The following is a 25,957-nucleotide window of genomic DNA, read 5'->3' as shown; positions in this document are numbered from 1 at the left end:
TTGTTGTTCCTCATCGTCTAGGTTGTTATTCCCCTCCATCCAGATTATTGTTCCCCTACCATCTTGGACGTTGTTCCCCGTCGTCTAGGATGTTGTTCCCCTCCATTCAGGTTGTTGTTCCCCTCCGTTTAAGCTGTTGTTCCCCGTCATCTAAGCTATTGTTTCCAACCATCTAGGTTGTTGTTCCTCTCTGTCATGTTGTTCCCCTTCGTGCAGGTTGTTGTTTCCTGCTGTTTAGGTTCTTGTTCCGCACCGTTTACGTTGTTGTGAAATCAGCTAACTTCCTCTATTTTTTATTTGTTAATAAATATAGTGACCCTAAGCTAGCCACGTGAATGAAAGGAAAAAAAAAAAGCAAATCAACCTAGCTAGCTAACTACGTGAGGCAAAGCTACTGTGAGCTGGACACCCAACGTACGCACTCAAAAACGAGTAGGCAGGTACCTACTGACACGCTAGCTGCAATTTTTCTTAAAAGATTTTGTCATGTGCCTCACTGTGACGCCGCACTCACACGCTGTAGCAGCCTAGGATCTTTACGCATCAGCAGGCTCACTATTCGATAACCCCGTTCACACGCTGTGCTAGCACAGGCTATGCGACAACACGGGGGGCTAAACACGAAAGCTGTAGTCGTAACATATGCACACCTTGTTTTACAGTCCCACCTCGGGGACCGAAGGAGGAAATCATCGGCTTAAATACCCGCGCGAGGTCGTAGTTTTTTTTTTTAGACTAAGTAGTGTGATTAACGAATCACACCGGGGATACAAACGCCCACCGGGGGCGCCAACAGCCAAACATGGCGACCGTGCTCTAGGAGCACACTACTTCTAGCTAGGTTGTGAGCTTCCTTATTCGACACCCTACACTTATGGACAACGACCACCTCATCAAGCTCTCGAGCCGTCTCCTTGAACTCCCGCACAACGTGTGCATAAACTCCCATGGTACCCTGGCTCAAGCTTCGCACCACGTTCAGGCAATCGCTCGCCACTCGAATCCTTCGAGTGTTTATGTCCTGCGCCAGGGATAGCGCCTCCCGGCATGCAAGAGCCTCCAGAGTCTCAGCGTCTGTCTTCCCCGGTAGCACCACCGCCGAGGCTCCGCAGAACACTCCCTCCGCATTCCGTGCCACCGCAGCCACCGTGTCGAGGCCCGTGTTTTTGCTGACTGCGGCATCCACGTTAATCTTCATCATCCCCGCCGGAGGGGGAATCCACAGTGGCGCCCTGCCGCCGTCGCCAGGGGACGCCCGCCGCGGCTGGTGGGCATTGGCCTGCCCCAGGTCTGCCACATACCGCTCCACGAACAAGTGAACGGACATCGGACTTCTGAACTCCTGCTCGTGTATGGCCTTACGTCTTGCGTGCCAGATGGACCACAGAGTGACAAAGACGGTGGTCTGATCCGTCTGCGATAGTGTGGCCATTAGAACTGAAAGCCAGTCCTGCGCCTTCTCTTCCCCAGAGCACAGCAGATGCTCCGTAACGTCCTCGTCTGCTAGGGCCCATACTGCCCTGGCCATCGAGCAATCCAGCAGGGCGTGGCGCCAGGAGTCCTGAGCCCCGCATAGCTGGCAGCGATCATCATCAGCCATATTGCGGCGGTGACGGACGTCATTCGTCGGCATAGACTGCTTAGCCAATCGCCACAGAAACATCCGTACCTTCGTTGGAACTGGTGTCCGCCAGAGCATCCTCCACTCCTTTTCTGCTGCGGCAGTGTCCGAGGTTGCAGCGGTGCCCTCCAACCAAGCTGATCTCCTCTCTTTTGTTGCTATGACCATTTTGTACGCCGAGCGCACCGTAAACACCCCACAGCGGTCGTAGTGCCACGCCCAGAAGTCCTCATGACGCCTGGTACTCAGCGGGATCTGTAGAATCAGCTCCACATCCATAGGCAGAAAATGCCGCCGAAGATCCTCCTCTCTCCAGGTGGCCGTGCTCAGGTCCAGCAGCTCCGCCACCCGCGCTGGAGGGTTCTCTGTACCGGGTGTAATACATCCATACGGTCTCAGCATGCAATCACGCGGGAGCCATTGCTCCGTCCACGGGTTTGTTGCCTCCCCGTCGCCGATTCACTTCACCAGGCCTTGTTTGAGAACTTGGAGGCCTTCATGGATTGCCTTCCAGACCAGTCGTCATCGTGATCCCAGCTGTTAGACAGCGCTATGAAAGGCTTGAAATCCCAGGACACCGTCATTGATGGGCGGCCAAATAAAGGCCTGTCTCACTGATCCTTGAGCGATACAACAGGTAGGGGGCGCGCGAGCGGTAGGGAGGAGGACCCTCAGCTTGCCGTGGTCATTGTTCGGGTCATTTTTTATCGTTGTTGGGCTGTTGTCGTGCGCGTGCGTTGTTGGACTGCTGTACGCTTGCCATGTTGTTGGTTATTCGGCCTTTTTGATTGATCTTTTTTTTTTTTGCGGGTAGAGCATAGGCTGGACACTATTCTTATTATATGTTAATTATGACACGGTGCCGGCTAATCCATGCATGGCACATTAGCATACCTTAGTTAATTAGTTAACAGTATAACTTGTCTACCTAGGAGTCTCCACAGCCATTTGTACTCATATGCCGTCCGATCCGGAAATCGTACGGTGCTAAAGATGCTTGCGTTCCCGAACGCACCTTAGGCAGTGATAACCCTCAAGTATAGGGGATCGCGATAGTCTTCGAGGGAAGTAAAAGCCAAATTTATTGATTCGATACAAGGGGAGGTAAAGAATACTTATAAGCCTTAACAACTGAGTTGTCAATTCAGCTGCACCTGGAAAAGCACTAGTAACATGGGTGATGTGAAAGTAGCAGTAATATGAGAGCAGTAGTAACAGTAATACAGCAGCAGTAATAGCAATATGAGAGCAATGGCACCAGAAAATAGTTGATACTACTTCCAATGACATATAGAACGAGTATATAATGATGAGAGATGGACCGGGGTTCCCAGCGATCTACACTAGTGGTAACTCTCCAATAACAAGTGACAAGTGTTGGGTGAACAAATTACAGTTGGGCAATTGATAGGAATCAAAGCATTAAGACAGAACATCCAGATTATTAATTATGTAGGCATGTTTTCCAATTATAGTCGTACGTGCTCGCAATGAGAAACTTGCACAACATCTTTTGTCCTACCAGCCGGTGGCAGCCGGGCCTCAAGGGAAACTACTGTATATTAAGGTACTCCTTTTAATAGAGTACCGGAGCAAAGCATTAACACTCCGTGAAAACATGTGTCCCTCACATCACCGCCATCCCCTCCGGTTGTCCCGATTCTTGTCACTTCGGGGCCTTTGGTTCCGGACAGTGACATGTGCATACAACTTGTAGATACAATCTAAGCAATAATTATAGAGCTTAAACCTAAGATCATGCCACTCGGGCCCTAGTGACAAGCATTAATCACAACAAGATTGCAGCAACAATAACTTCACAAACTTTATAGATAGACTAATCATAATGTATCATCCATCGGATCCCAACAAACACAACACCGATTACATCAGATGGATCTCAATCATGTAAGGCAGCTCATGAGATCGTTGTATTGAAGTACATGGGATAGAGAGTACCAACTAGCTACTTCTAGAACCCGTAGTCCATGGGGGAACTACTCACGGAGCATGATGGAGGCGGTGGCGTCGATGGAGATGGCTTCCTGGGGCACTTCCCCGTCCCGGCAGAGTGCCGGAACAGAGACTTCTGTCCCCCGAATTGGAGTTTCGCGATGGCGGCGGCGCCCCTGGAGTCTTTCTGGAGTTTCGTCAATTGGTACTGTGTTTTTAGGTCGAAAGGGGTGATGGCGTGTAACTCACACGTTCGTTGGGAACCCCAAGAGGAAGGTATGATGCGCACAGCAGCAAGTTTTCCCTCAGAAAGAAACCAAGGTTTATCGAACCAGGAGGAGCCAAGAAGCATGTTGAAGGTTGATGGCGGCGGGATGTAGTGCGGCGCAACACCAGGGATTCCGGCGCCAACGTGGAACCTGCACAACACAACCAAAGTACTTTGCCCCAACAAAACAGTGAGGTTGTCAATCTCACTGGCTTGCTGTAACAAAGGATTAACCGTATTGTGTGGAAGATGATTGTTTGCAGAAACAAGAGAACAAGTATTGCAGAGATTGTATTTCAAGAAAGAGAATTGGACCGGGGTCCACAGTTCACTAGAGGTGTCTCTCCCATAAGACAAACAGCATGTTGGGTGAACAAATTACAGTTGGGCAATTGACAAATAAAGAGAGCATGACCATGCACATACATATCATGATGAGTATAGTGAGATTTAATGGGGCATTACGACAAAGTACATAGACCGCCATCCAACTGCATCTATGCCTAAAAAGTCCACCTTCAGGTTATCATCCGAACCCTCCAAAGATTAAGTTGCAAAGCAACAGACAATTGCATTAAGTATGGTGCGTAATGTAATCACCAACTACATCCTTAGACATAGCATCAATGTTTTATCCCTAGTGGCAACAAAGACAACACAACCTTAGAACTTTTCGTCACACGTCCTGTGTCAATGCAGCATGAACCCACTATCGAGCATAAGTACTCCCTCTTGGAGTTACAAGCATCTACTTGGCCAGAGCATCTACTAGTAACGGAAAGCATGCAAGATCATAAATAACACGTAGATATAACTTTGATAATCAACATAACAAGTATTCTCTATTCATCGGATCCCAACAAACGCAACATATAGAATTACAGATAGATGATCTTGATCATGTTAGGCAGCTCACAAGATCTGACAATGATAGCACAATGGGGAGAAGACAACCATCTAGCTACTGCTATGGACCCATAGTCCAGGGGTAGACTACTCACACATCACTCCGGAGGCGACCATGGCGGCGTAGAGTCCTCCGGGAGATGATTCCCCTCTCCGGCAGGGTGCCGGAGGCGATCTCCTGGATCCCCCAAGATGGGATCGGCGTTGGCGGCGTCTCTGGAAGGTTTTCCGTATCGTGGCTCTCGCATCGGGGGTTTCGTCACGGAGGCTTTAAGTAGGCGGAAGGGCAAGTCAAGAGGCGGCACGGGGGCCCAAACCACAGGCCGGCGCGGCCAGGGGTGGGGCCGCGCCGCCTAGGGTTTGGCCACCCCGTGGCCCCTCTTCGTTTCATCTTCGGACTTGGAAGCTTCGTGGAAAAATAGGCCCCCGGGCTTTGATTTCGTCCAATTCCGAGAATATTTCCTTACTAGGATTTCTGAAACCAAAAACAGCAGAAAACAAAGAATCGGCACTTCGGCATCTTGTTAATAGGTTAGTTCCAGAAAATGCACGAATATGACATAAAGTGTGCATAAAACATGTAGATAACATCAATAATGTGGCATGGAACATAAGAAATTATCGATACGTCAGAGACGTATCAGCATCCCTGCTTAGTTCTGCTCGTCCCGAAAGGTAAAACGATAACACGTATAATTTCTCGAGTGACATGCCATCATAATCTTGATCATACTATTTGTAAAGCATATGTAGTGAATGCAGCGATCAAAACAATGTATATGACATGAGTAAACAAGTGAATCATAAAGCAAAGACTTTTCATGAATAGCACTTCAAGACAAGCATCAATAAGTCTTGCATAAGAGTTAACTCATAAAGCAATAATTCAAAGTAAAGGCATTAAAGCAACACAAAAGAAGATTAAGTTTCAGCGGTTGCTTTCAACTTGTAACATGTATATCTCATGGATATTGTCAACATAGAGTAATATAATAAGTGCAATAAGCAAGTATGTAGGAATCAATGCACAGTTCACACAAGTGTTTGCTTCTTGAGGTGGAGAGAAATAGGTGAACTGACTCAACATTGAAAGTAAAAGAATGGTCCTCCATAGAGGAAAAGCATCGATTGCTATATTTGTGCTAGAGCTTTGATTTTGAAAACATGAAACAATTTTGTCAACGGTAGTAATAAAGCATATGCATCATGTAAATTATATCTTATAAGTTGCAAGCCTCATGCATAGTGTACTAATAGTGCCCGCACCTTGTCCTAATTAGCTTGGACTACCGGATCATCACAATGCACTGTTTTAACCAAGTGTCACAAAGGGGTACCTCTATGCCGCCTGTACAAAGGTCTAAGGCAGAAAGCTCGCATTGGATTTCTCGCTATTGACTATTCTTCAACTTAGACATCCATACCGGGACAACATAGACAACAGATAATGGACTCCTCTTTTATGCATAAGCATGTAACAACAATTAATAATTTTCTCATTTGAGATTGAGGATATATGTCCAAAACTGAAACTTCCACCATGGATCATGGCTTTAGTTAGCGGCCCAATGTTCTTCTCTAACATATGAATGCTTAACCATAAGGTGGTAGATCTCTCTTACTTCAGACAAGACGGACATGCATAGCAACTCACATGAAATTCAACAATGAATAGTTGATGGCGTCCCCAGTGAACATGGTTATCGCACAACAAGCAACTTAATAAGAGATAAAGTGCATAATTACATATTCAATACCACAATAGTTTTTAAGCTATTTGTCCCATGAGCTATATATTGCAAAGGTGAATGATGGAATTTTAAAGGTAGCACTCAAGCAATTTACTTTGGAATGGCGGAAAATACCATGTAGTAGGTAGGTATGGTGGACACAAATGGCATAGTGGTTGGCTCAAGTATTTTGGATGCATGAGAAGTATTCCCTCTCGATACAAGGTTTAGGCTAGCAAGGCTTATTTGAAACAAACACAAGGATGAACCGGTGCAGCAAAACTCACATAAAAGACATATTGAAAACATTATAAGACTCTACACCGTCTTCCTTGTTGTTCAAACTCAATACTAGAAATTATCTAGACCTTAGAGAAACCAAATATGCAAACCAAATTTTAGCATGCTCTATGTATTTCTTCATTAATGGGTGCAAAGCATATGATGCAAGAGCTTAATCATGAGCACAACAATTGCCAAGTATCACATTACCCAAGACATTTATAGCAATTACTACATGTATCATTTTTCAATTCCAACCATATAACAATTTAACGAAGGAGAAACTTCGCCATGAATACTATGAGTAGAAACCAAGGACATACTTGTCCATATGCTACAGCGGAGCGTGTCTCTCTCCCATAAAGTGAATGCTAGGATCCATTTTATTCAAACAAAACAAAAAACAAAAACAAACCGACGCTCCAAGAAAAAGCACATAAGATGTGATGGAATAAAAATATAGTTTCAGGGGAGGAACCTGATAATGTTGTCGATGAAGAAGGGGATGCCTTGGGCATCCCCAAGCTTAGACGCTTGAGTCTTCTTGATATATGCAGGGGTGAACCACCGGGGCATCCCCAAGCTTAGAGCTTTCACTCTCCTTGATCATGTTGCATCATACTCCTCTCTTGATCCTTGAAAATTTCCTCCACACCAAACTCGAAACAACTCATTAGAGGGTTAGTGCACAATAAAAATTAACATATTCAGAGGTGACACAATCATTCTTAACACTTCTGGACATTGCATAATGCTACTGGACATTAGTGGATCAAAGAAATTCATCCAACATAGCAAAAGAGGCAATGCGAAATAAAAAGCAGAATCTGTCAAAACAGAACAGTTCGTATTGACGAATTTTAAAATGGCACCAGACTTGCTCAAATGAAAATGCTCAAATTGAATGAAAGTTGCGTACATATCTGAGGATCATGCACGTAAATTGGCTTAATTTTCTGAGTTACCTACAGGGAGGTGGACCCAGATTCGTGACAGCAAAAAAATCTGGAACTGCGCAGTAATCCAAATCTAGTACTTACTTTTCTATCAACGGCTTAACTTGGCACAAAAAAACACAAAACTAAGATAAGGAGAGGTTGCTACAGTAGTAAACAACTTCCAAGACACAAAATAAAAACAAAGTACTGTAGGTAAAACACATGGGTTGTCTCCCATAAGCGCTTTTCTTTAACGCCTTTCAGCTTGGCGCAGAAAGTGTGTATCAAGTATTATCAAGAGACGAAGTGTCAACATCATAATTTGTTCTCATAATGGAATCAAAAGGTAACTTCATTCTCTTTCTAGGGAAGTGTTCCATACCTTTCTTGAGAGGAAATTGATATTTTATGTTACCTTCCTTCATATCAATGATAGCACCAACAGTTCGAAGAAAAGGTCTTCCCAATATAATAGGACAAGATGCATTGCATTCAATATCCAAGACAACAAAATCAACGGGAACAAGGTTATTGTTAACGGTAATGTGAACATTATAAACTTTCCCCAAAGGTTTCTTTGTAGAATGATCAGCAAGATTAACATCCAAATAACAATTTTTCAGCGGTGGCAAGTCAAGCATATTATAAATTTTCTTAGGCATAACAGAAATACTTGCACCAAGATCACATAAAGCATTACAATCAAAATCTTTAACCTTCATCTTAATGATGGGCTCCCAACCATCCTCTAGCTTTTTAGGAATAGAGGCTTCGCGCTCTAGTTTCTCTTCTCTAGCTTTTATGAGAGCATTTGTAATATGATGCGTGAAAGCCAAATTTATAGCACTAGCATTAGGACTTTTAGCAAGTTTTTGCAAGAACTTTATAACTTCAGAGATGTGGCAATCATCAAAATTCAAACCATTATAATCTAAAGCAATGGGATCATCATCCCCAATGTTGGAAAAAATTTCAGCAGCTTTATCACGGAGCAGTTTCAGCAGATTTTAGCGATTTCAGGCAGTTTCTCGCGCTTTGCATTAGAAGTGGAAACATTGCTAACACCAATTCTTTTATTATTATTAGTAGGAGGTGCAGCAACATGTGTAGCATTAGCATTACTAGTGGTGGTAATAGTCCAAACTTTAGCTACATTCTTTTCTTTAGCTAGTTTTTCATTTTCTTCTCTATCCCACCTAGCACGCAGTTCAGCCATTAATCTTATATTCTCATTAATTCTAACTTGGATGGCATTTGCTGTAGTAACAATTTTATTATGATGATTCTCATTAGGCAAAACTTTTGATTTCAAAAGATCAACATCAGCAGCAAGACTATCGACTTTAGAAGCAAGTATATCAATTTTCCCAAGCTTTTCTTCAACAGATTTGTTAAAAGCAGTTTGTGTACTAATAAATTCTTTAAGCATGGCTTCAAGTCCAGGGGGTGAACTCCTATTATTGTTGTAAGAATTCCCATAAGAATTACCATAGCCGTTGCCATTATTATAAGGATATGGCCTATAGTTGTTACTAGAATTGTTCCGGTAAGCATTGTTGTTGAAATTATTATTTTTAATGAAGTTCACATCAACATGTTCTTCTTGTGCAACCAATGAAGCTAATGGAACATTATTAGGATCAATATTAGTCCTATCATTCACAAGCATAGACATAATAGCATCAATCTTATCACTCAAGGAAGAGGTTTGTTCGACAGAATTTACCTTCTTACCTTGTGGAGCTCTTTCCGTGTGCCATTCAGAGTAGTTGATCATCATATTATCAAGAAGCTTTGTTGCTTCACCAAGAGTGATGGACATAAAGGTACCTCCAGCAGCTGAATCCAATAAATTCCGTGAAGAAAAATTTAGTCCTGCATAGAAGGTTTGGATGATCATCCAAGTAGTCAGTCCATGGGTTGGGCAATTTTTAACCAGAGATTTCATTCTTTCCCAAGCTTGAGCAACATGTTCAGTATCTAATTGTTTAAAATTCATTATGCTACTCCTCCAAGATATAATTTTAGCAGGGGGATAATATCTACCAATAAAAGCATCCTTGCATTTAGTCCATGAATCAATACTATTCTTAGGCAGAGATAGCAACCAATCTTTAGCTCTTCCTCTTAATGAGAAAGGGAACAATTTTAGTTTAATAATATCACCATCTACATCTTTATATTTTTGCATTTCACATAGTTCAACAAAATTATTAAGATGGGCAGCAGCATCATCAGAACTAACACCAGAAAATTGCTCTCGCATAACAAGATTCAGTAAAGCAGGTTTAATTTCAAAGAATTCTGCTGTAGTAGCAGGTGGAGCAATAGGTGTGCATAAGAAATCATTATTATTTGTGGTTGTGAAGTTACACAACTTAGTATTTTCAGGGTTGGCCATTTTAGCAACAGTAAATAAAGCAAACTAGATAAAGTAAATGCAAGTAAACTAATTTTTTTTGTGTTTTTGATATAGCAAACAAGATAGCAAATAAAGTAAAACTAGCAACTATTTTTTTTTTTTTTGATTTAGTGCAGCAAACAAAATAGTAAATAAAACTAAGCAAGACAAAAACAAAGTAAAGAGATTGAGAAGTGGAGACTCCCCTTGCAGCGTGTCTTGATCTCCCCGGCAACATGGCGCTTGTAAAATATGCTTGATGGCGTGTAACTCACACGTTTGTTGGGAACCCCAAGAGGAAGGTATGATGCGCACAGCAGCAAGTTTTCTCTCAGAAAGAAACCAAGGTTTATCGAACCAGGAGGAGCCAAGAAGCACGTTGAAGGTTGATGGCGGCGGGATGTAGTGCGGCGCAACACCAGGGATTCCGGCGCCAACGTGGAACCTGCACAACACAACCAAAGTACTTTGCCCCAACGAAACAGTGAGGTTGTCAATCTCACCGGCTTGCTGTAACAAAGGATTAACCGTATTGTGTGGAAGATGATTGTTTGCAGAAAACAGTAGAACAAGTATTGCAGTAGATTGTATTTCAGTAAAGAGAATTGGACCGGGGTCCACAGTTCACTAGAGGTGTCTCTCCCATAAGACAAACAGCATGTTGGGTGAACAAATTACAGTTGGGCAATTGACAAATAAAGAGAGCATGACCATGCACATACATATCATGATGAGTATAGTGAGATTTAATGGGGCATTACGACAAAGTACATAGACCGCCATCCAACTGCATCTATGCCTAAAAAGTCCACCTTCAAAGTTATCATCCGAACCCCCTCCGGTATTAAGTTGCAAAGCAACGAGACAATTGCATTAAGTATGGTGCGTAATGTAATCAACAAATACATCCTTAGACATAGCTTCAATGTTTTATCCCTAGTGGCAACAAGACAACACAACCTTATAACTTTCTGTCACATCGTCCTGTGTCAATGCAGGCATGAACCCACTATCGAGCATAAGTACTCCCTCTTGGAGTTACAAGCATCTACTTGGCCAGAGCATCTACTAGTAACGGAAAGCATGCAAGATCATAAATAACACGTAGATATAACTTTGATAATCAACATAACAAGTATTCTCTATTCATCGGATCCCAACAAACGCAACATATAGAATTACAGATAGATGATCTTGATCATGTTAGGCAGCTCACAAGATCCGACAATGATAGCACAATGGGGAGAAGACAACCATCTAGCTACTGCTATGGACCCATAGTCCAGGGGTAGACTACTCACACATCACTCCGGAGGCGACCATGGCGGCGTAGAGTCCTCCGGGAGATGATTCCCCTCTCCGGCAGGGTGCCGGAGGCGATCTCCTGGATCCCCCGAGATGGGATCGGCGTTGGCGGCGTCTCTGGAAGGTTTTCCGTATCGTGGCTCTCGGTACTGGGGGTTTCGTCACGGAGGCTTTAAGTAGGCGGAAGGGCAAGTCAAGAGGCGGCACGGGGGGCCCAAACCACAGGCCGGCGCGGCCAGGGGTGGGGCCGCGCCGCCCTAGGGTTTGGCCACCCCGTGGCCCCTCTTCGTTTCATCTTCGGACTTCTGGAAGCTTCGTGGAAAAATAGGCCCCTGGGCTTTGATTTCGTCCAATTCCGAGAATATTTCCTTACTAGGATTTCTGAAACCAAAAACAGCAGAAAACAAAGAATCGGCACTTCGGCATCTTGTTAATAGGTTAGTTCCAGAAAATGCACGAATATGACATAAAGTGTGCATAAAACATATAGATAACATCAATAATGTGGCATGGAACATAAGAAATTATCGATACGTCGGAGACGTATCAAGGGGTTATATAGGCGAAGAGGCGGCGCAGGAGGGTCGACAGGGTGGCCTCCCCATAGGGGGGCGCGGCCTAGGTATGGCCCGCGTGGCCCACCCTCCTGGTGGCCCCCTGGCTCTCCTCCGACTCTCCTTCGGTGTTCTGGAGCCTTCCGGGAAAAATAAGATCTTTGGCGTTGATTTCGTCCAATTCCGAGAATATTGCCCGAACAGCCTTTCTGGAACCAAAAACAAGCGTAAAAACAGGAACTGGCACTGTGGCATCTTGTTAATAGGTTAGTTCCGGAAAACGCATAAAAACATTATAAAGTGCAAGCAAAACATGTAAGTATTGTCATAAAACAAGCATGGAACATCAGAAATTATGGATACGTTGGAGACATATCAGGCAGCGTTTAGCGATTTTATTTCGTTAAACAAGCTCTTCTTCCTTAGAGGGCTGCTACTAGCCAAATGGACCTACGCGTCACCAGATTATTTGGGCCGCTAATCTTTAAAACACCCTTATTTCTTGGGCCTCCTCTCTTCCTCTACCGGACACATGCATGAGCCGTTTCTTTCTCTTTTGCTCCCGTACCAGACACAGGCAGGAGAAAAAAATGGTCTTCGTTCTCGTTCACGATTTCTCCGGCTCCGCCGCTAGACCTCCGCTTGTGCCGCATGTCTAACTCCGCCTCTACCTCCGGATGCAGATGGACGCAGGCTTCCACAGGCCCGTTTGGCCGCGCCACGAAAAAAACGATTAGTGGCGTCGTGGACCACCTTCTTTGCTTATGCGGGCCTTGCAAATAATTAGCAGGTAGCCTGCTTGGCCCGCCTGGCCCACACCGCTATCTCCTCCATAGCGAAGACGAGAACTCGAGAAGGTCTTCCGTCTTTGCCGTTTCCCCGTAACGCTATCTCCTGCGCCGCCGGCGCCTTCTCACATCGCTTGCCCCCCTCCTCAGACTGCACCTCGGCCGGCCGGCGGTGTTCCCGTCGCCACCTGCCGATGGAGGAGGATGAGGAGATGCAAAGGGCGGCGGGGAAGGAGGAGGAGATATCGGTGAAGGAGGAGGAGATGCAAAGGGCGGTGGGGAAGGAGGAGGAGATGCTAGGGCTGGCGGGGAAGGAGGAGGAGATGTCGAAGACGGCGGGGCTGGAAGAGGAGAAGATGCCGACAGGCTCCCAGGTAACAAATTTGAAGTCATGTTTGCTCTGTGTTGTCCGATCTATTGTACTGTTTCTTGGCTTGAGTGGAAACGAACGGAAGGAAGCTTGCCTTATGAACGGAAGGAGTCCATAAACACGCTGTGTGCTGCTCTGTTGTTTCCTTCGATTTTATATACCAGTAGTACCTGTTAGCATTCGGGAACATTTGTTGAGTAGGTTGCAGCTTTGGATAATCATCATAAGCCTTAAGTTACACGAAGGTGTTAAGTGCCCTGATTGGCTTCTCTTCTCTTGTTTGGTACCTACAGTACCATTTTAGTTTAACTCTAGTACAATCTACCTGCCCAAGTACCTACTACTCGTACAACCTAGCTGATGAATCCTCATCCCTGCATTCCAGTACATATGAGGGTTATTTGTTTTACAATTCTGTACCATCTTCTTGCATATGAGTGTTAGAAAGTACATTTGCAAATTGTTTGACTTTCATTAGCTTAGTGGTAAGTCATTAAATCCTATCTTTTTCTTGTCGGGTCGAGCACTCCTTATATTACTTCCTTGTATACTGAGTTCTGTATGTTTTTTATCAGCTGTTATAATCTGTGAAGTACATCAGAAGCTCACAAGGCCGAGAGGAACTCTTTGACTCTGTAGTTGAGAAGCTAGGAATTGAGTGTACCAAGAAGCCCTCATTAGATGTTGCATCTAGGTGGAACTCAACATATTTGATGATTGAGTCAGTTTTCCCTTACCAAGAAGCATTTGTGGAGTTAGGGAAACAAGACAAGCAATTTAAATTTGCGCCTTCAGAAAAAGAGTGGGCTTTGGCTGAAGAACTCCGAAAGTTATTACGGACCTTCTTTGCAGCAACAAAGGTGGTGTCAGGTACAAAATACCCTACATCAAATAGATATTTTCATGAAATATGGAATGTGAAGGTGTTGTTAGATAGACAAGCCAAGAATAAGAATGTTATCATTGCATCAATGGTACATGAAATGCATGAAAAATTTGATAAGTACTGGAAAGAATCCTATTTAGCAAATTGCATACCTCTTATCTTGGATCCAAGGTACAAGCATGGGTTTGTTAAGTTTAGACTGGAACAAGCTTTTGGAAAGAAGGATTCAGAACATCATATTGCAAAAGTGGACGAGGTCATGCATAAGATCTTCAAAGAATATTCTCTTCAAATAGGAGAATCTGCTGCTGATAACTCAGAAGAAGAAGATGACGCGGATGCAGTGCTAGGAGATGAGAATCCTTTGGCTGATTGGGAAGCCCATCTCAAAGTGCAAAACAAACAGGTAGCATCAGAGCTTGATAGGTACTTGAATGAAGATCTATTTCCCAAAAGAAAAGTATTCGACATTTTGGGATGGTGGAAAATAAATGCACCTAAATTTCCTATCCTATCTAGTATTGCACGTGACCTGCTAGCTGTGCAAGCGTCTACTGTGGCGTCTGAATCAGTGTTTAGCATTGGTGGGAGAGTTGTTAGTGATTATAGGAGTAGGCTGAAAAGTGGTACGGTCGAGGGCTTGATTTGCTTGCAGGACTGGCTACAAGCTGCTGGTGAGTTTTCCACTACATTAGGGCACCAAATTATTGTCATTTTTGCATTGGTAAAATGCTTTTTGTTGGAAATATAATGCTGCTTTGTTTTGAATATTGTAGACCCTTCATACATCAACAAAAAAACCAACACTGATGATGATGTGGATGAAGAGTGTCAGGTAACAAGTTCAAACTGTTCAATTGAGCTTCTGTCATTTGAAAGGTATTATTGCCCTCAGGTAATCTCATTTGCTATTTCCAGATTCTTGTGACAGTGCCAGCTAATCCTGAAGAACATGTTCCGGAACAGTGAAAGGTATTAGTCAGAGCTATGTTGTTTTATTACTGTATTTATCAGATCATGTCTATTTCTCCCATCCGGTGACAATATATGTATTTGGACAACCTCTTTAGCTTAACTTGGATGCTGCAACAATTGATATCCACCAGTTTGTGCTAATTCAGTTTGCAATGGTTGCGTGCTTATGTAATAGCCAGCATAAATATTCAGTACCGTTGATAATCTACACACTTCTACAGTTTTTTTGCTTGTTATGAATACTTTTGTCAACTTCGTAGTAATGTACAGAATACTTGCACGTTTCTGTTTTGTTTTCCTTTCCAAACTTGTGCTGTTGTAGTTGCTGAAGCTGCTACTTATTCACTTGTACTACTCTTGTGTGTAGCCAAGCTGGCGCCGGCCAAATGTATCGACAAGGGAGTTACCTTGATGGCCAATATTGGTTATGGTTCTGACAAGAAAACCAGGCTCTGCAGCCAGTAGGATGAGTGAAGTGTTCCGAACAGTAGTATTTTTTGGATGGGCTAAAGCTGATCATTAGTTCGGGTTTCATCTCGGGAGCTACAGTGATATTATGATTATGTATCTGAAGTTTAAATTCTGAAAAACTGTACCAAATAATAATTCAGCTACTTCCTACTGGATACTGAGTGAAGTGCAACAAAATAAATATATTTGAAGAATTTATTATTATTCTTTATAGTCTGTCCAAAAGGATGTACACTGAAGTATATATTGTGTGAATTATTTCGTGTATATATAAGATAGGTCTGCTAGCTAGTGTGCACTGTGCAGTGAATCAAAGAAGCTGCGACAATGCGTAAGCTAGCTAATGTACGGTGGGCATGTCCGTATTGTCCAGCGGACACAGCGGGCAGGTGCATGTGGTTAGGCGGAATCCACGGACAAGTAAATTAGCTTAGGCGGCTCGTACGGCACGCGCAGCGGACTCCTCGGACGCATCCACCTGCATCCATACCTCTACCGCCGTATCTCTACCGCGTGAGTCCCAGCTAGCAATCCCGTCATCACACCGAAGGTAGGTTAGGAGCTTCACCATTGTTGCCCTTTTTGGATCGCCGCCAGACCTCCGCCTGCGCCGCCAGTCTAACTCCGCCTCCGCTGCCCTATCTCAACCGCGGGAGTCCCAGCTACCAATCCCGCCGTCACACGGACGGTAGGTTACGACTGCCGTTTTTTGGTTATATTTTCAGCCGGATTCAGAGAGACTGACTGTTGTCTTCGTTCTTCTCCGGCACCGGCGACGGCGAAGTTCGTACTCCGTGCAGGTCTCGCAGTGGACTCCCTCGAAATGGGCGTACAATTCGTACATACATCCGTTCGAGGATCAGGCCCATCATCGGAAGAACGATTCTGCTTCTAGCCCAGATTGGTGTATCTGACAGCGCCGCATAATGATGGATTGATGGTGGTAATTTCGACCCCTTCATCATCCCTGCAATTATATTCCGCCAGTTATTATGAAGATTAATTGGAGCGTTACAATCACTTCTCCCCTCTCGTTGATATAAATAGGTGGAGGCAGCACTCTATCTTTCCTCAGTCCTTCCATCTCACATTCCACCCCTCATTGTTGACTGGAGATGATATTTTAGTTTTGTTTCTGCTTGCGTGCAATTTTAGTTTTGTACTGTAACTACATTCCGGCCAGAATTAGGTTGCAAACTAGCATATTGTTACTTGTTCCAGGGATTATTGTCTTTGTTTCATCCAAGGATTGTCGTCTTCATTTGTTGCAGACTTTTATTCACGGATTTCTGAAAACAGCTCTATCACATTAATTTTCCAACATGGCTACTGGACAGGTAAGCTTGCTGAAACATTGGATTGTACCACCATTTATATATTATTTGTTATATTTTCCTCCATTTGAATTATCACCTTTATACTGCATGGACCTACTAAGTTTTTTAGTTACAACAACTGTATGCATCTTGCTGCACCCTGCATACAACATTGTAGTCGGCAGAAAAGAAGCTGCAGAAAACTAGAGCAGCTTAATTTAGATAATTTATTGTTAACTTGTTAAGAAAGTATCTTGCTTATTCAGATTTTCTTATTTTCCAAATTCCTATGCAGTTCACTGCTGAGGTAGCATTCATTTTTGCCGAAACTCGTGCTTGCATGTTAGCACTAAATTAGGATGCTCTTTCACAATTCTGTTGCATGGTGACAATGGTTAGTCTTTCACCTAATTGACTATGACTAAGTGCTCTTGGTGTCAATTCTTAAAAGTTCTGAAATATTTATTCTGTACTTTGGATTACTCGTATTCCGCATGTCTTCTATGGGTTCTACAAACTCCAGTGCTAGCGAATATGCTTGGGAGCACTTTATGTCAATGGTTATGGAAAATCTGTATATAATGCCATACTGGTTTAGTGGCTGTGTTTCTTGTGAGATTTAGCTTGTTCAAATATACAGAAGATTTGGTAACACACAAATTATTTAAAGTGTTTTGTTAATCCGGTGCAGGATCCATCAATGTCAACAAACGGTCTTATCTGGAAGATATCATTTAGACGTGACATGTCTACAATTGATGTCATGGATTATTCAGTAGTTCAAAATTCCTCTTGTGAGATCAGTTTTGTTGGTATTCTAGAACTTTGTATCATTCTTATTTTCCCCTGAATTTATGGGCTCTAAGACCTCCAGTGTTAGCGAATATTCTGCAGAGTATTTTCAGTGGTTACGAAAATCTGTAGATAATGGCCACCAGTTTTCAGTGGTCATGTGAAATCCAGACTTAGTGCCCACCTTATTTAGCGAGAAGCGTACATGAATATTTCTGGCAAGACTTAGTTTTGAAATATGCAGAAGATCTGGCAACACATAGTTTTTAGCGTTGCTTTGTTAACCTGGTATAGGTCCATCAATGCCAGTGAACGGAGTTACCTGGAAACATGGATGATTCAATAACTCAATCAGAAAATTCCTCAATTTGTTTTGTTGGTGTCACACACAATAAAACTTTACCTCGGATTTACTGTCAAGCTGGCCTGGTAAAGCGTCCAGAGAAGGCAAATAATATCTTTCAGGTATACACAAAGCCCAAGAAGTAGTTATTACTATGATATTTATTTACCATAATATGGTTTGATAGGTACAGTAATGCTATGTGTATCTGAAGTGGTTAGTTATGGAGTATCCTTTTCTTGAAATAATATCCAACTTCTAAGAAAAAAATTACATATACTGTGCTACCTAGAAATAACATTGTATTTAGCCTGTAAGGTGCCGTTGGACTGAAAATCCATGATTAGTATGTTTCTTCATGTGCTTATTGTATACCTTGAATTACGATATACTCACATTTAAAAAGGTGAAACCGAAGGCTATAATGGTGACATGATCTAATACTAATATTTATCATTTATTTATCTTTTCCTGGTTCCTTCTTTCCAGGTCAATCTGGAGACTAAATTTACTTGCAGCTCAGGCATTGCAAGAACACCAACACATGAAGTTGCATCTACTGACGCAAACTTGTTAATTGTGGGAAGATCAAGGAGTACATATGACATATAACAGTAAGCTCCTAAAACAAGCAAAGAAAAAAGAAGAGGAAGCTACGTCTCTGTTATGTTGAACTCAACTCTTATGTTCTGGCTTTTCTCAAAAAAAAAACTCTTATGTTCTGACTGTTAAAACTTCAAATGTGATTCTTGGTATTCAATTCTTGTACATACATTTTAGTTGATATTGTTAATTTTGTTGGAACACTCAATGATACAATTGTGACCATTACAGGATCCCTCCGAGGTGCAAACTACTGCTGTGTGTATCCTCCAAACAACTGATCTCAGTGAGTGCTAGGCTGTCACAAAGTAGTACTCAATTTCACAGTTGTGACCATTTTAGGAATCCATTTGAGGTGCAAACTACTGCTCCATGAATGTTACAAATAACTGATCAGTAACTGCCTAATGAGGGCTCCTTTGATTCATAGGATTTGTAAAGGAATTGTGTAGGATTTGGATCCTATGGGAAATTTTCCTATACAAGTTGTTTGATTTATAGGAACACATCCTATAGGCAATAATCCTATAGGAATCTTGTAGTGCAATTCCTATAGGAAAAAAGCATTAGGCCATACCTCTTGGAAAAATTCCTTTACTACAATCAAACATACTTCATCTTCCCATATGATTCAAATGAGCATGACATTCAAATCCTATGATTTTCCTATTCCTATGTTTTTCTTATCCTATGAATCAAAGGAACTCTGAATTTGGAAGCTTGTTTAGTGCTCTTTGCTGTCTTGCATCTGATCATAATGCTATGGCATATTCGGGTTTTGTAAAGATACATATTTTTTTCCTTCTATTATCATGTGTGCTAAGTTCCATTTCTGTTGGTGTAACTAAGACTGGTATATGGTCGGATGGAGAATCCATTAAATGATGACAAAATGTTGGTACACTAATAAAATTTAAAACAAGCAGTTGTCCAGTTCATGATTTCTTTGTAAATACTTTTCTGGTTAGGCTTTAGGAGATCTGTACATACATCTGGACTTACTAATAATACTGTTGTAATATTGCTCAGCTAGACTAACAATGTCTTTTCATTTGAAATCAAGGCCTATGGTTACATCTCATGCCTAATCTTTCTATTTTCTTCAGTTCATTTCTCTGCGCTTATTTGACATTTTTTATGCATGGCAAATATGGTTTATGTGAATGACCTGTCTCACGATGCCTGTGTAATAAGACCACTCATGCTTATATACATATATATATATATATATACATATATATATATATATAGGACATATTCATGCTACACCCGGGTGTAGTTACTCCCACGTGTGTTTCACACAATCTAGGTAGTATCTATCATACCGAAGAGTATATACATGTAGTATGAAGTATATAAGAATATTTTGGTAGTATATATACTACTTTGTAGGTAGTATGTACATTTTTTTACGTACACTATTTATTTACGTATAAATATGCATGTACTTTGTATATATAGTGCAAACTATGGGTGTATTTAATTTTTTTTCACCAAAGTTGGTATGGAGTATCTTAGATATAGTGTACGAACATACTCAAACCAATAAAGTATGTTATATACTTCCGTATGGTAGTATATGAGACGTGGGTGTAGTTACACCCAGGAGTAGGAAGTATTTATCCTATATATATATATATATATATATATATATATATATATATACCAGCACTATTCTGCAACCGGTTGCAGAATAATATTCTGAGCACCGATTTGAACTTCTGTGGACACAAGGTTGAACTTCCTGGATAAGAGGGTTGTCCTTTCTGTCAGAACTTACCTGAACTTCTCATTTTCTTCAGAGCAACTGATTATACTACGATTTTCTCAACCATTTGTCGGAACTATGCAAATGATATACCATTGGATAGATAATGAAAAACCGCAACTTTTTCATGTTCACAACTTTCGCAGATTCAGCATGGTTTAAATTTAATTTTGAAAATACGAAAACGCTTCTATATGGCCAGAAAACGAACTTTTAGTTTGATTTTTGAATCGCTTATCGGAAATGTACAAATGATATACCGTTGGATAGATAATGAAATTGCGCAACTTTTTCATGTTTTACGTTTTTTCAAAATCCTCACAGTTTTTGAACAATTTTGAAAATACCGAAATTCGGACGTACTTAAAAACGAGCGGACGGTAATTTGGATGATTTGTTTCAACCGTTTGTCGGAATGATGCAAATGATATGGCGTTGGAAAGCTATGGACTAGGCGCAACTTTCTTATTCCAATTGTTTTCTCTAATTCCTTACAGTTTAAGAGAATATCTCGAATTACTATCCGCCCGTTTTATGTGACGGGCACCGAATGGTTTTCCCCACGATTTCCATGCGGTATATTTAAACAATGCAAATGATATACGGTTGGAAAGGTGTTAAAATGGCGCATCTTTTTCGTATCTACCAATTTTGCCAAATCCGAATGGTTTGAAACTAATTTTATAAGTTTTAGAATCATGTTTCCCGTATATTTTGTGGGATAACGATTTTAATTTGGTGGATTAGATCCATTTATTTGCTGTAAAATGTTGTAGGTAATGAAATTACACATATACTCTACAATATAAAGCTTTTGGTGACAATGATTGAACTGTTTGGTGATCAAATCGATGAGATTTGCACAATAGATTTCCGTTCCGTAAAAACAGAGCATTGAACTTCCCTCGACATGAACTTGCACTTCTAGGGAAATGTGGTTGTACTTCTCGGCGCTGTTTTCACGGAAGTGTTCAGCAAAACAAAGCTATAATTTTCACCACACAACATGTGCAGCACAACCACGCGCACCTGAACTTCTCACGGCATGTCTTTGTACTTCTTTGCCTTCGTGGTTGTACTTCCGGAAATGTCTTGATACTAGTTTGTTTTACAATAATTAAACATGTGTTTTGGAGTGATAGTTTTAGATTTTCCCTAGCCTCTATTTAAGAGATTTTGCACTTCCTGGATCGTAATATTTGAACTTCCCAACATTCATATGTGAACTTATGTGTGAGTATTTTTCTTTGTACAATTTACAGTTCCTGGAATTACTGCTTGTACTTCTTGTAGTCTCCGCTTGTACTTCTCGGAATAACTCCTTGTACTTTCTCACGGATGACGGGATTACTTTGTTTTTCCTACATTTGGATTTTGACAGTTTCTTGTACTTCCTATATTAAGTGGGTGTATTGCTGTTGTCGAATGGTTGTACTTCTCTCCGTCAACTATTGGAATTCCTCTTGGGTGATGGGATTATTAATTTTTTTACATTTGGATTTTGTCATTTTCTTTTACTTTCTATAATAGGTGCTTGTACTGCTCGGTCGAATATTTGAACTTCTCGGATAACATGGTTGACCTTTCAGTCGGAACCTACCTGAACTTCCCATTTTCTACATTTGGATTTTGTCAATTTTCTCGTACTTCCTGTATTAATTGGGTGTACTGCTCATGTCAAATGGTTGTACTTCTCATCGTCAAGTATTTTAACTTCCTCATTGGTGACACGATTCTTTTCTTCTTTTCTACATTTTGATTTTCTCGGTTTTCTTGGACTTACTATAATAAGTTCTTGTACTGCTCGTGTCGAATGGTTGTACTTCTCAGCATCAAGTATTTGAATTTTCTCGTGGATGAAGGGATTATTTTGTTTTTTTAACATTTGGATTTTGTCGATCTTCTTGTACTTCGTATACTAAGTGGTTGTACTGATCGTGTCAAACGATTTTAGTTCTCGTCATCAATATTTTTACTTCCTTGCGAATGACGGGATTATTTTATTTTTTCTATATTTGGATTTTTCGGTTTTCTTTTAGTTCTTATAATAAGTGGATGTACTGCTCGTGTCAAATGGTTGTACTTCTCAACGCCAAGCATTCTAATTTCCCCAGGAATGACGTTATTATTTTATTTTATTTCTTTATTTTTTTAGTCATTTTTCTTGTACTTCTTATATTAAGTGGGTGTACTGCTCGTGTCAAATAGTTGTACTTCTCAACATCAAGGACTGTGTTGTTTTCTTGTACTTCTTATATTAAGTAGGTGTACTGCTCGTGTCGAATAGTTGTACTTCTCAGCGTCAAGGATTTTGTTGTTTTTTTGTACTTTCTATATTAAGTGGGTGTACTGCTCATATCGAATGGTTGTACTTTTTAGTGTCAAGTATTTGAACTTCCCGCGAATGACATGATTATTTTTAATTTTTTTCTTGTACTTCTTATATTATGTGGGTTTACTGCTAGTTTTGAATGGTTATACTTCTGAACTTCAAGTATTTAAACTTCCCCGCGAACAACGGGATTATGTTAATTTTCTACTTTTGGTTTTAGTCGATTTTTTCCTTATTTTATTAAGCGGGTATAGTTCAGGTTGTAAGTGGCAGCAGTGTCCAATGGTCCCGCATGCGCCGCCCGTGAAAAAACACCTATGGCACACTCGCCACGAGACCTAGAGTCCCACCAGTGGAGCCGTGTACAAAGGCGATGAGGAGGTCGTCGATGTAGCAGCGCGGAGGCGGCCAGCGAGAGGTATTCCCGGGGCGACGAAGCTCCTAGACACCATAGGGAGGTTGGGGCGGGGACACGAGGCCCAAGTCGTCCACGGGATTTCGATTCGGCCCACGACGGCGGCCGGAGGTCATGGAAGTATCGGTGCGGTCGCTAGCAGGGATAGCTGGTTGCAGACCGTGTACTTCCCAAAAATCAATAGATGATTCAGAAATGCTGCATGAATAATTGAACTTCCGAATAAAAGCATGTTATACTGCCTTTGTGATAATGTTCACTTCTCGCCGTGTATACTTCTTTCTTGTCGCTGAATTGCCAAGCTTAGAAATCCAACCATCCGGTCGTCAAGGTACAGAGAGAAAACCAGAGAATACGTTCTCAAATTCTTCCGTTAGGTCGAACTGCGGATTAATTGGACAAATTAAGATCAGATCTTAATACACTACGTCTAGAATTGCATGCTCCGTAAAACGAGTAGCCTTCATAACTTTCAATTCCAAACTGGTACAATGTAGATATCATCCATTGTGTTAATTAATTGTCTGTTAATTAGCACAAGATGCTATTCCAGTAGCATCCACCAAAAAATGAATTGCGGAGAGTAGTAAGTAATATAGCAGCAGCTGAAACGAAACAGCCAAATGCTAGCTGCAACAACATTGACAGCCCATCAAACATCTGCTCCCAAAGAACTGACACGACTCAGCTTCGGCGTGGCCCCAAAATGTCGATACCTGCACCACAAGAAAGCAATTCCATCTATCAGCATTCTCAAGTGCATGCAGTAGCATAGATTTGCATGGAATGGAACAAAAGGGTCATATACTGACAATATACTCAAGAGTTGCATATCAACATTTCAGTTCTCACAGGAAAGTCAACACCATCGTACGCAATTCATTCGAGATTCAGATATGTATGATGCAGGTATCCTAATTGCTATAAAGGAAGTGACGTGAGAACCTCGTTACCGTCACGGACGTCGCTGGACTGCTGCAGCTTCTCACAGGCCTCGCTGGACTTCTGCGGTTCCCCAAATAATTCAGTTAGTAAGGCACACAGAAACAAATTGGATTATAGCTATATCTAGAGAAATTAGCTCAAGAAAGACTTCAGCAAACAGACACGGTAGTTCACATGATAATTCTGAAACCTGTCCAGCGAGGAGATATATCATGAGTGAGGCATTTCAATGCTAGAATTGATAACAGGGAGTACGCAGATGGCAATTAATTTTCTCACACCTACAGACCATACTTCTTGAAGCTAGTTGTGATCCAAAGAGTTGAGTAACTTTCAGACAATATGTTTACTGCAACAAAGTCACCACTTATAGTCAGCTAATGCATAACAAATAGATGTGAGACATTGTTTCACACTCAATTGAAGTACCATGTAAATCAAGCACAAAAAGAAATAAATGAGCGTAGTGCCAGACTCCCTTTTGAGTTTTGATTAGTATAAGAAAGGACTGAAATGGTAGCACTTGTGCAATCACATCTCAACCTCGCAGAATCAGCACAGTATAAGCATAGCATCAACACAGTCTAAGTTCAGCAATCAGCTCAGTATAAGCATAGCATCAGCATGTACAACTGTTGAATAACCGGTAAAGTAGTGGGCAAAGAATACAAATATCAACAGGCCTGCATGATGCACGGAATCTCTTTGTTCTATCGATAAGAAATCAAGCAGTTCAAACATCTCGTATTAAGTATGAGACAAACATCACGAACATGAAAGTTTCCGCACCAATCTTGCATGATACAGCTGCTATGGACTACTTCGCGAGCTCATTTATCTCCTAATCGCACCAGAGTGCGTCGGCACTCAAACCCCGCAATCTAATTTGACAACGGATCAATGATTACGTTATCCAGCAAGAGAAAGTACCTTCTTGCTAATCGTTTTCAACAGCTACCCATGGATTTCGGCTACACCTTCGGCTCCCGCCCGACCTCGCCGGAATCGTGTTGAGGATCTCCATCTAGTGGAGATAAGGCTTCTGGCTGAAGGCGGCCGTGTTAGAGGAATCCAGAGCAGAAGGAGAAGGGGAACTGCGGGTCAGAGAAAAGAAAAGTCAAGGAAGTACGAGCGCCGTGGCAAAATAAGTACATGCCTCGAGAAAGTTCATCGGCAGGCCTGCCGTGGAAGATGTAGCGGCCGTGCACCGTCGGCGAGAGTCGCAGGGGGCTCGCGACATCGGCGCCAGTCGCAGGCGCAGGGGCGACAAGCGCTGGTGATAAGGGTATGCGTGGAGGACTGGAGGGGCATCTCGTGGACGGCGGCGAGGCTACTCGAGGAGGCCCACGGCGCAGTGCTGTCACGATCGAGAGGATGCGCCGCCACCGGGAGAAATCAAGGGAGGTCGGCGGCGGAGGGAATCGGGGGAGGGCGGCGGCGGGGGAATCGGATATGCCTGGCCGCGCAGTCGCTGGAGGAGGGTCGGTGGGGCGCACGCTGGTCGCCGGGGGAGGGTTCGGGTGAGGCGCTGGTCGCCGGAGAGGAGGAGTAGGGGCGGCGCCAGTCGCCGGAGGGAAGAGGTCGGGGGCGGCGCCGGTTGCCGGCACGATCGACCAAGAACACGGGACGGGATCGTGGTTGATTATCGGGAGGTGGGGATGGGATCCAGGGGAGTTTTTTTCCGGGGCGTTTTTTTCCGTTCTCCCAATCGGTCCTTTATATAGGGTTGGCTGGTGCTCAGAATATTATTTTGAGCATCGGTTGCAAAATAGTGCAACCCTATATATATATATGTATGTATGTATGTATATGTATGTACAAATATGATGTATTATGTTATCTTTGATGCTCTGTTGAAAGAATTGTTTGGCAATGCAAGATGCTATGCAACAACACATGTCTTATTTGCACTCTTCGTAAATTTCATAGAATTAGCATATTATGAGCAACATTATTTGGAAAAAAAATGTTGTATGGAGACCTAAGCACCTAATA

General features: G+C 42.2%; 1 protein-coding gene and 2 long non-coding RNA genes across 3 annotated transcripts; 2 read left to right on the top strand and 1 right to left on the bottom strand.

Moving 5' to 3' along the window:
• The first annotated feature begins 12,940 nt into the window (after nt 1–12,940).
• LOC127325508 (zinc finger BED domain-containing protein RICESLEEPER 2-like) lies at nt 12,941–15,442 on the top strand. Its single transcript, XM_051352302.1, has 5 exons — nt 12,941–13,120; nt 13,710–14,676; nt 14,779–14,837; nt 14,882–14,897; nt 15,300–15,442. Exons 1-5 carry the CDS (start codon nt 12,941–12,943, stop codon nt 15,440–15,442), a joined length of 1,365 nt encoding a protein of 454 aa, XP_051208262.1.
• Nucleotides 15,443–16,738: 1,296 nt separating this feature from the next.
• On the top strand, nt 16,739–19,006 carry LOC127325502 (uncharacterized). The gene is made up of 3 exons (XR_007867191.2): nt 16,739–18,021; nt 18,389–18,513; nt 18,734–19,006. It is a non-coding gene; the product is annotated as an uncharacterized lncRNA (long non-coding RNA).
• A 4,459-nt stretch (nt 19,007–23,465) lies between these two features.
• LOC127325506 (uncharacterized) lies at nt 23,466–25,652 on the bottom strand. The gene is made up of 3 exons (XR_007867193.2): nt 24,893–25,652; nt 23,963–24,022; nt 23,466–23,733 (listed from the first exon to the last, which is right to left on the bottom strand). It is a non-coding gene; the product is annotated as an uncharacterized lncRNA (long non-coding RNA).
• Between the last annotated feature and the right edge of the window lie 305 nt (nt 25,653–25,957).

This window comes from Lolium perenne, chromosome 6 (genome assembly GCF_019359855.2).
Source record: "Lolium perenne isolate Kyuss_39 chromosome 6, Kyuss_2.0, whole genome shotgun sequence".
Classification (NCBI taxonomy): domain Eukaryota; kingdom Viridiplantae; phylum Streptophyta; class Magnoliopsida; order Poales; family Poaceae; genus Lolium; species Lolium perenne.
Note: the sequence above shows the minus strand (reverse complement) of the source record. Positions and strands in the feature narration are given on the sequence as shown.

Excerpts from the sequence above, each read along its gene's own strand:
- LOC127325508 (XM_051352302.1), top strand. The coding sequence starts at position 12,941 with ATGGAGGAGGATGAGGAGATGCAAAGGGCGGCGGGGAAGGAGGAGGAG. Across the intron at positions 13,121-13,709 it reads AGATGCCGACAGGCTCCCAG|TACATCAGAAGCTCACAAGG; the intron begins GTAACAAATTTG and ends TAATCTGTGAAG. Across the intron at positions 14,677-14,778 it reads GGACTGGCTACAAGCTGCTG|ACCCTTCATACATCAACAAA; the intron begins GTGAGTTTTCCA and ends TGAATATTGTAG.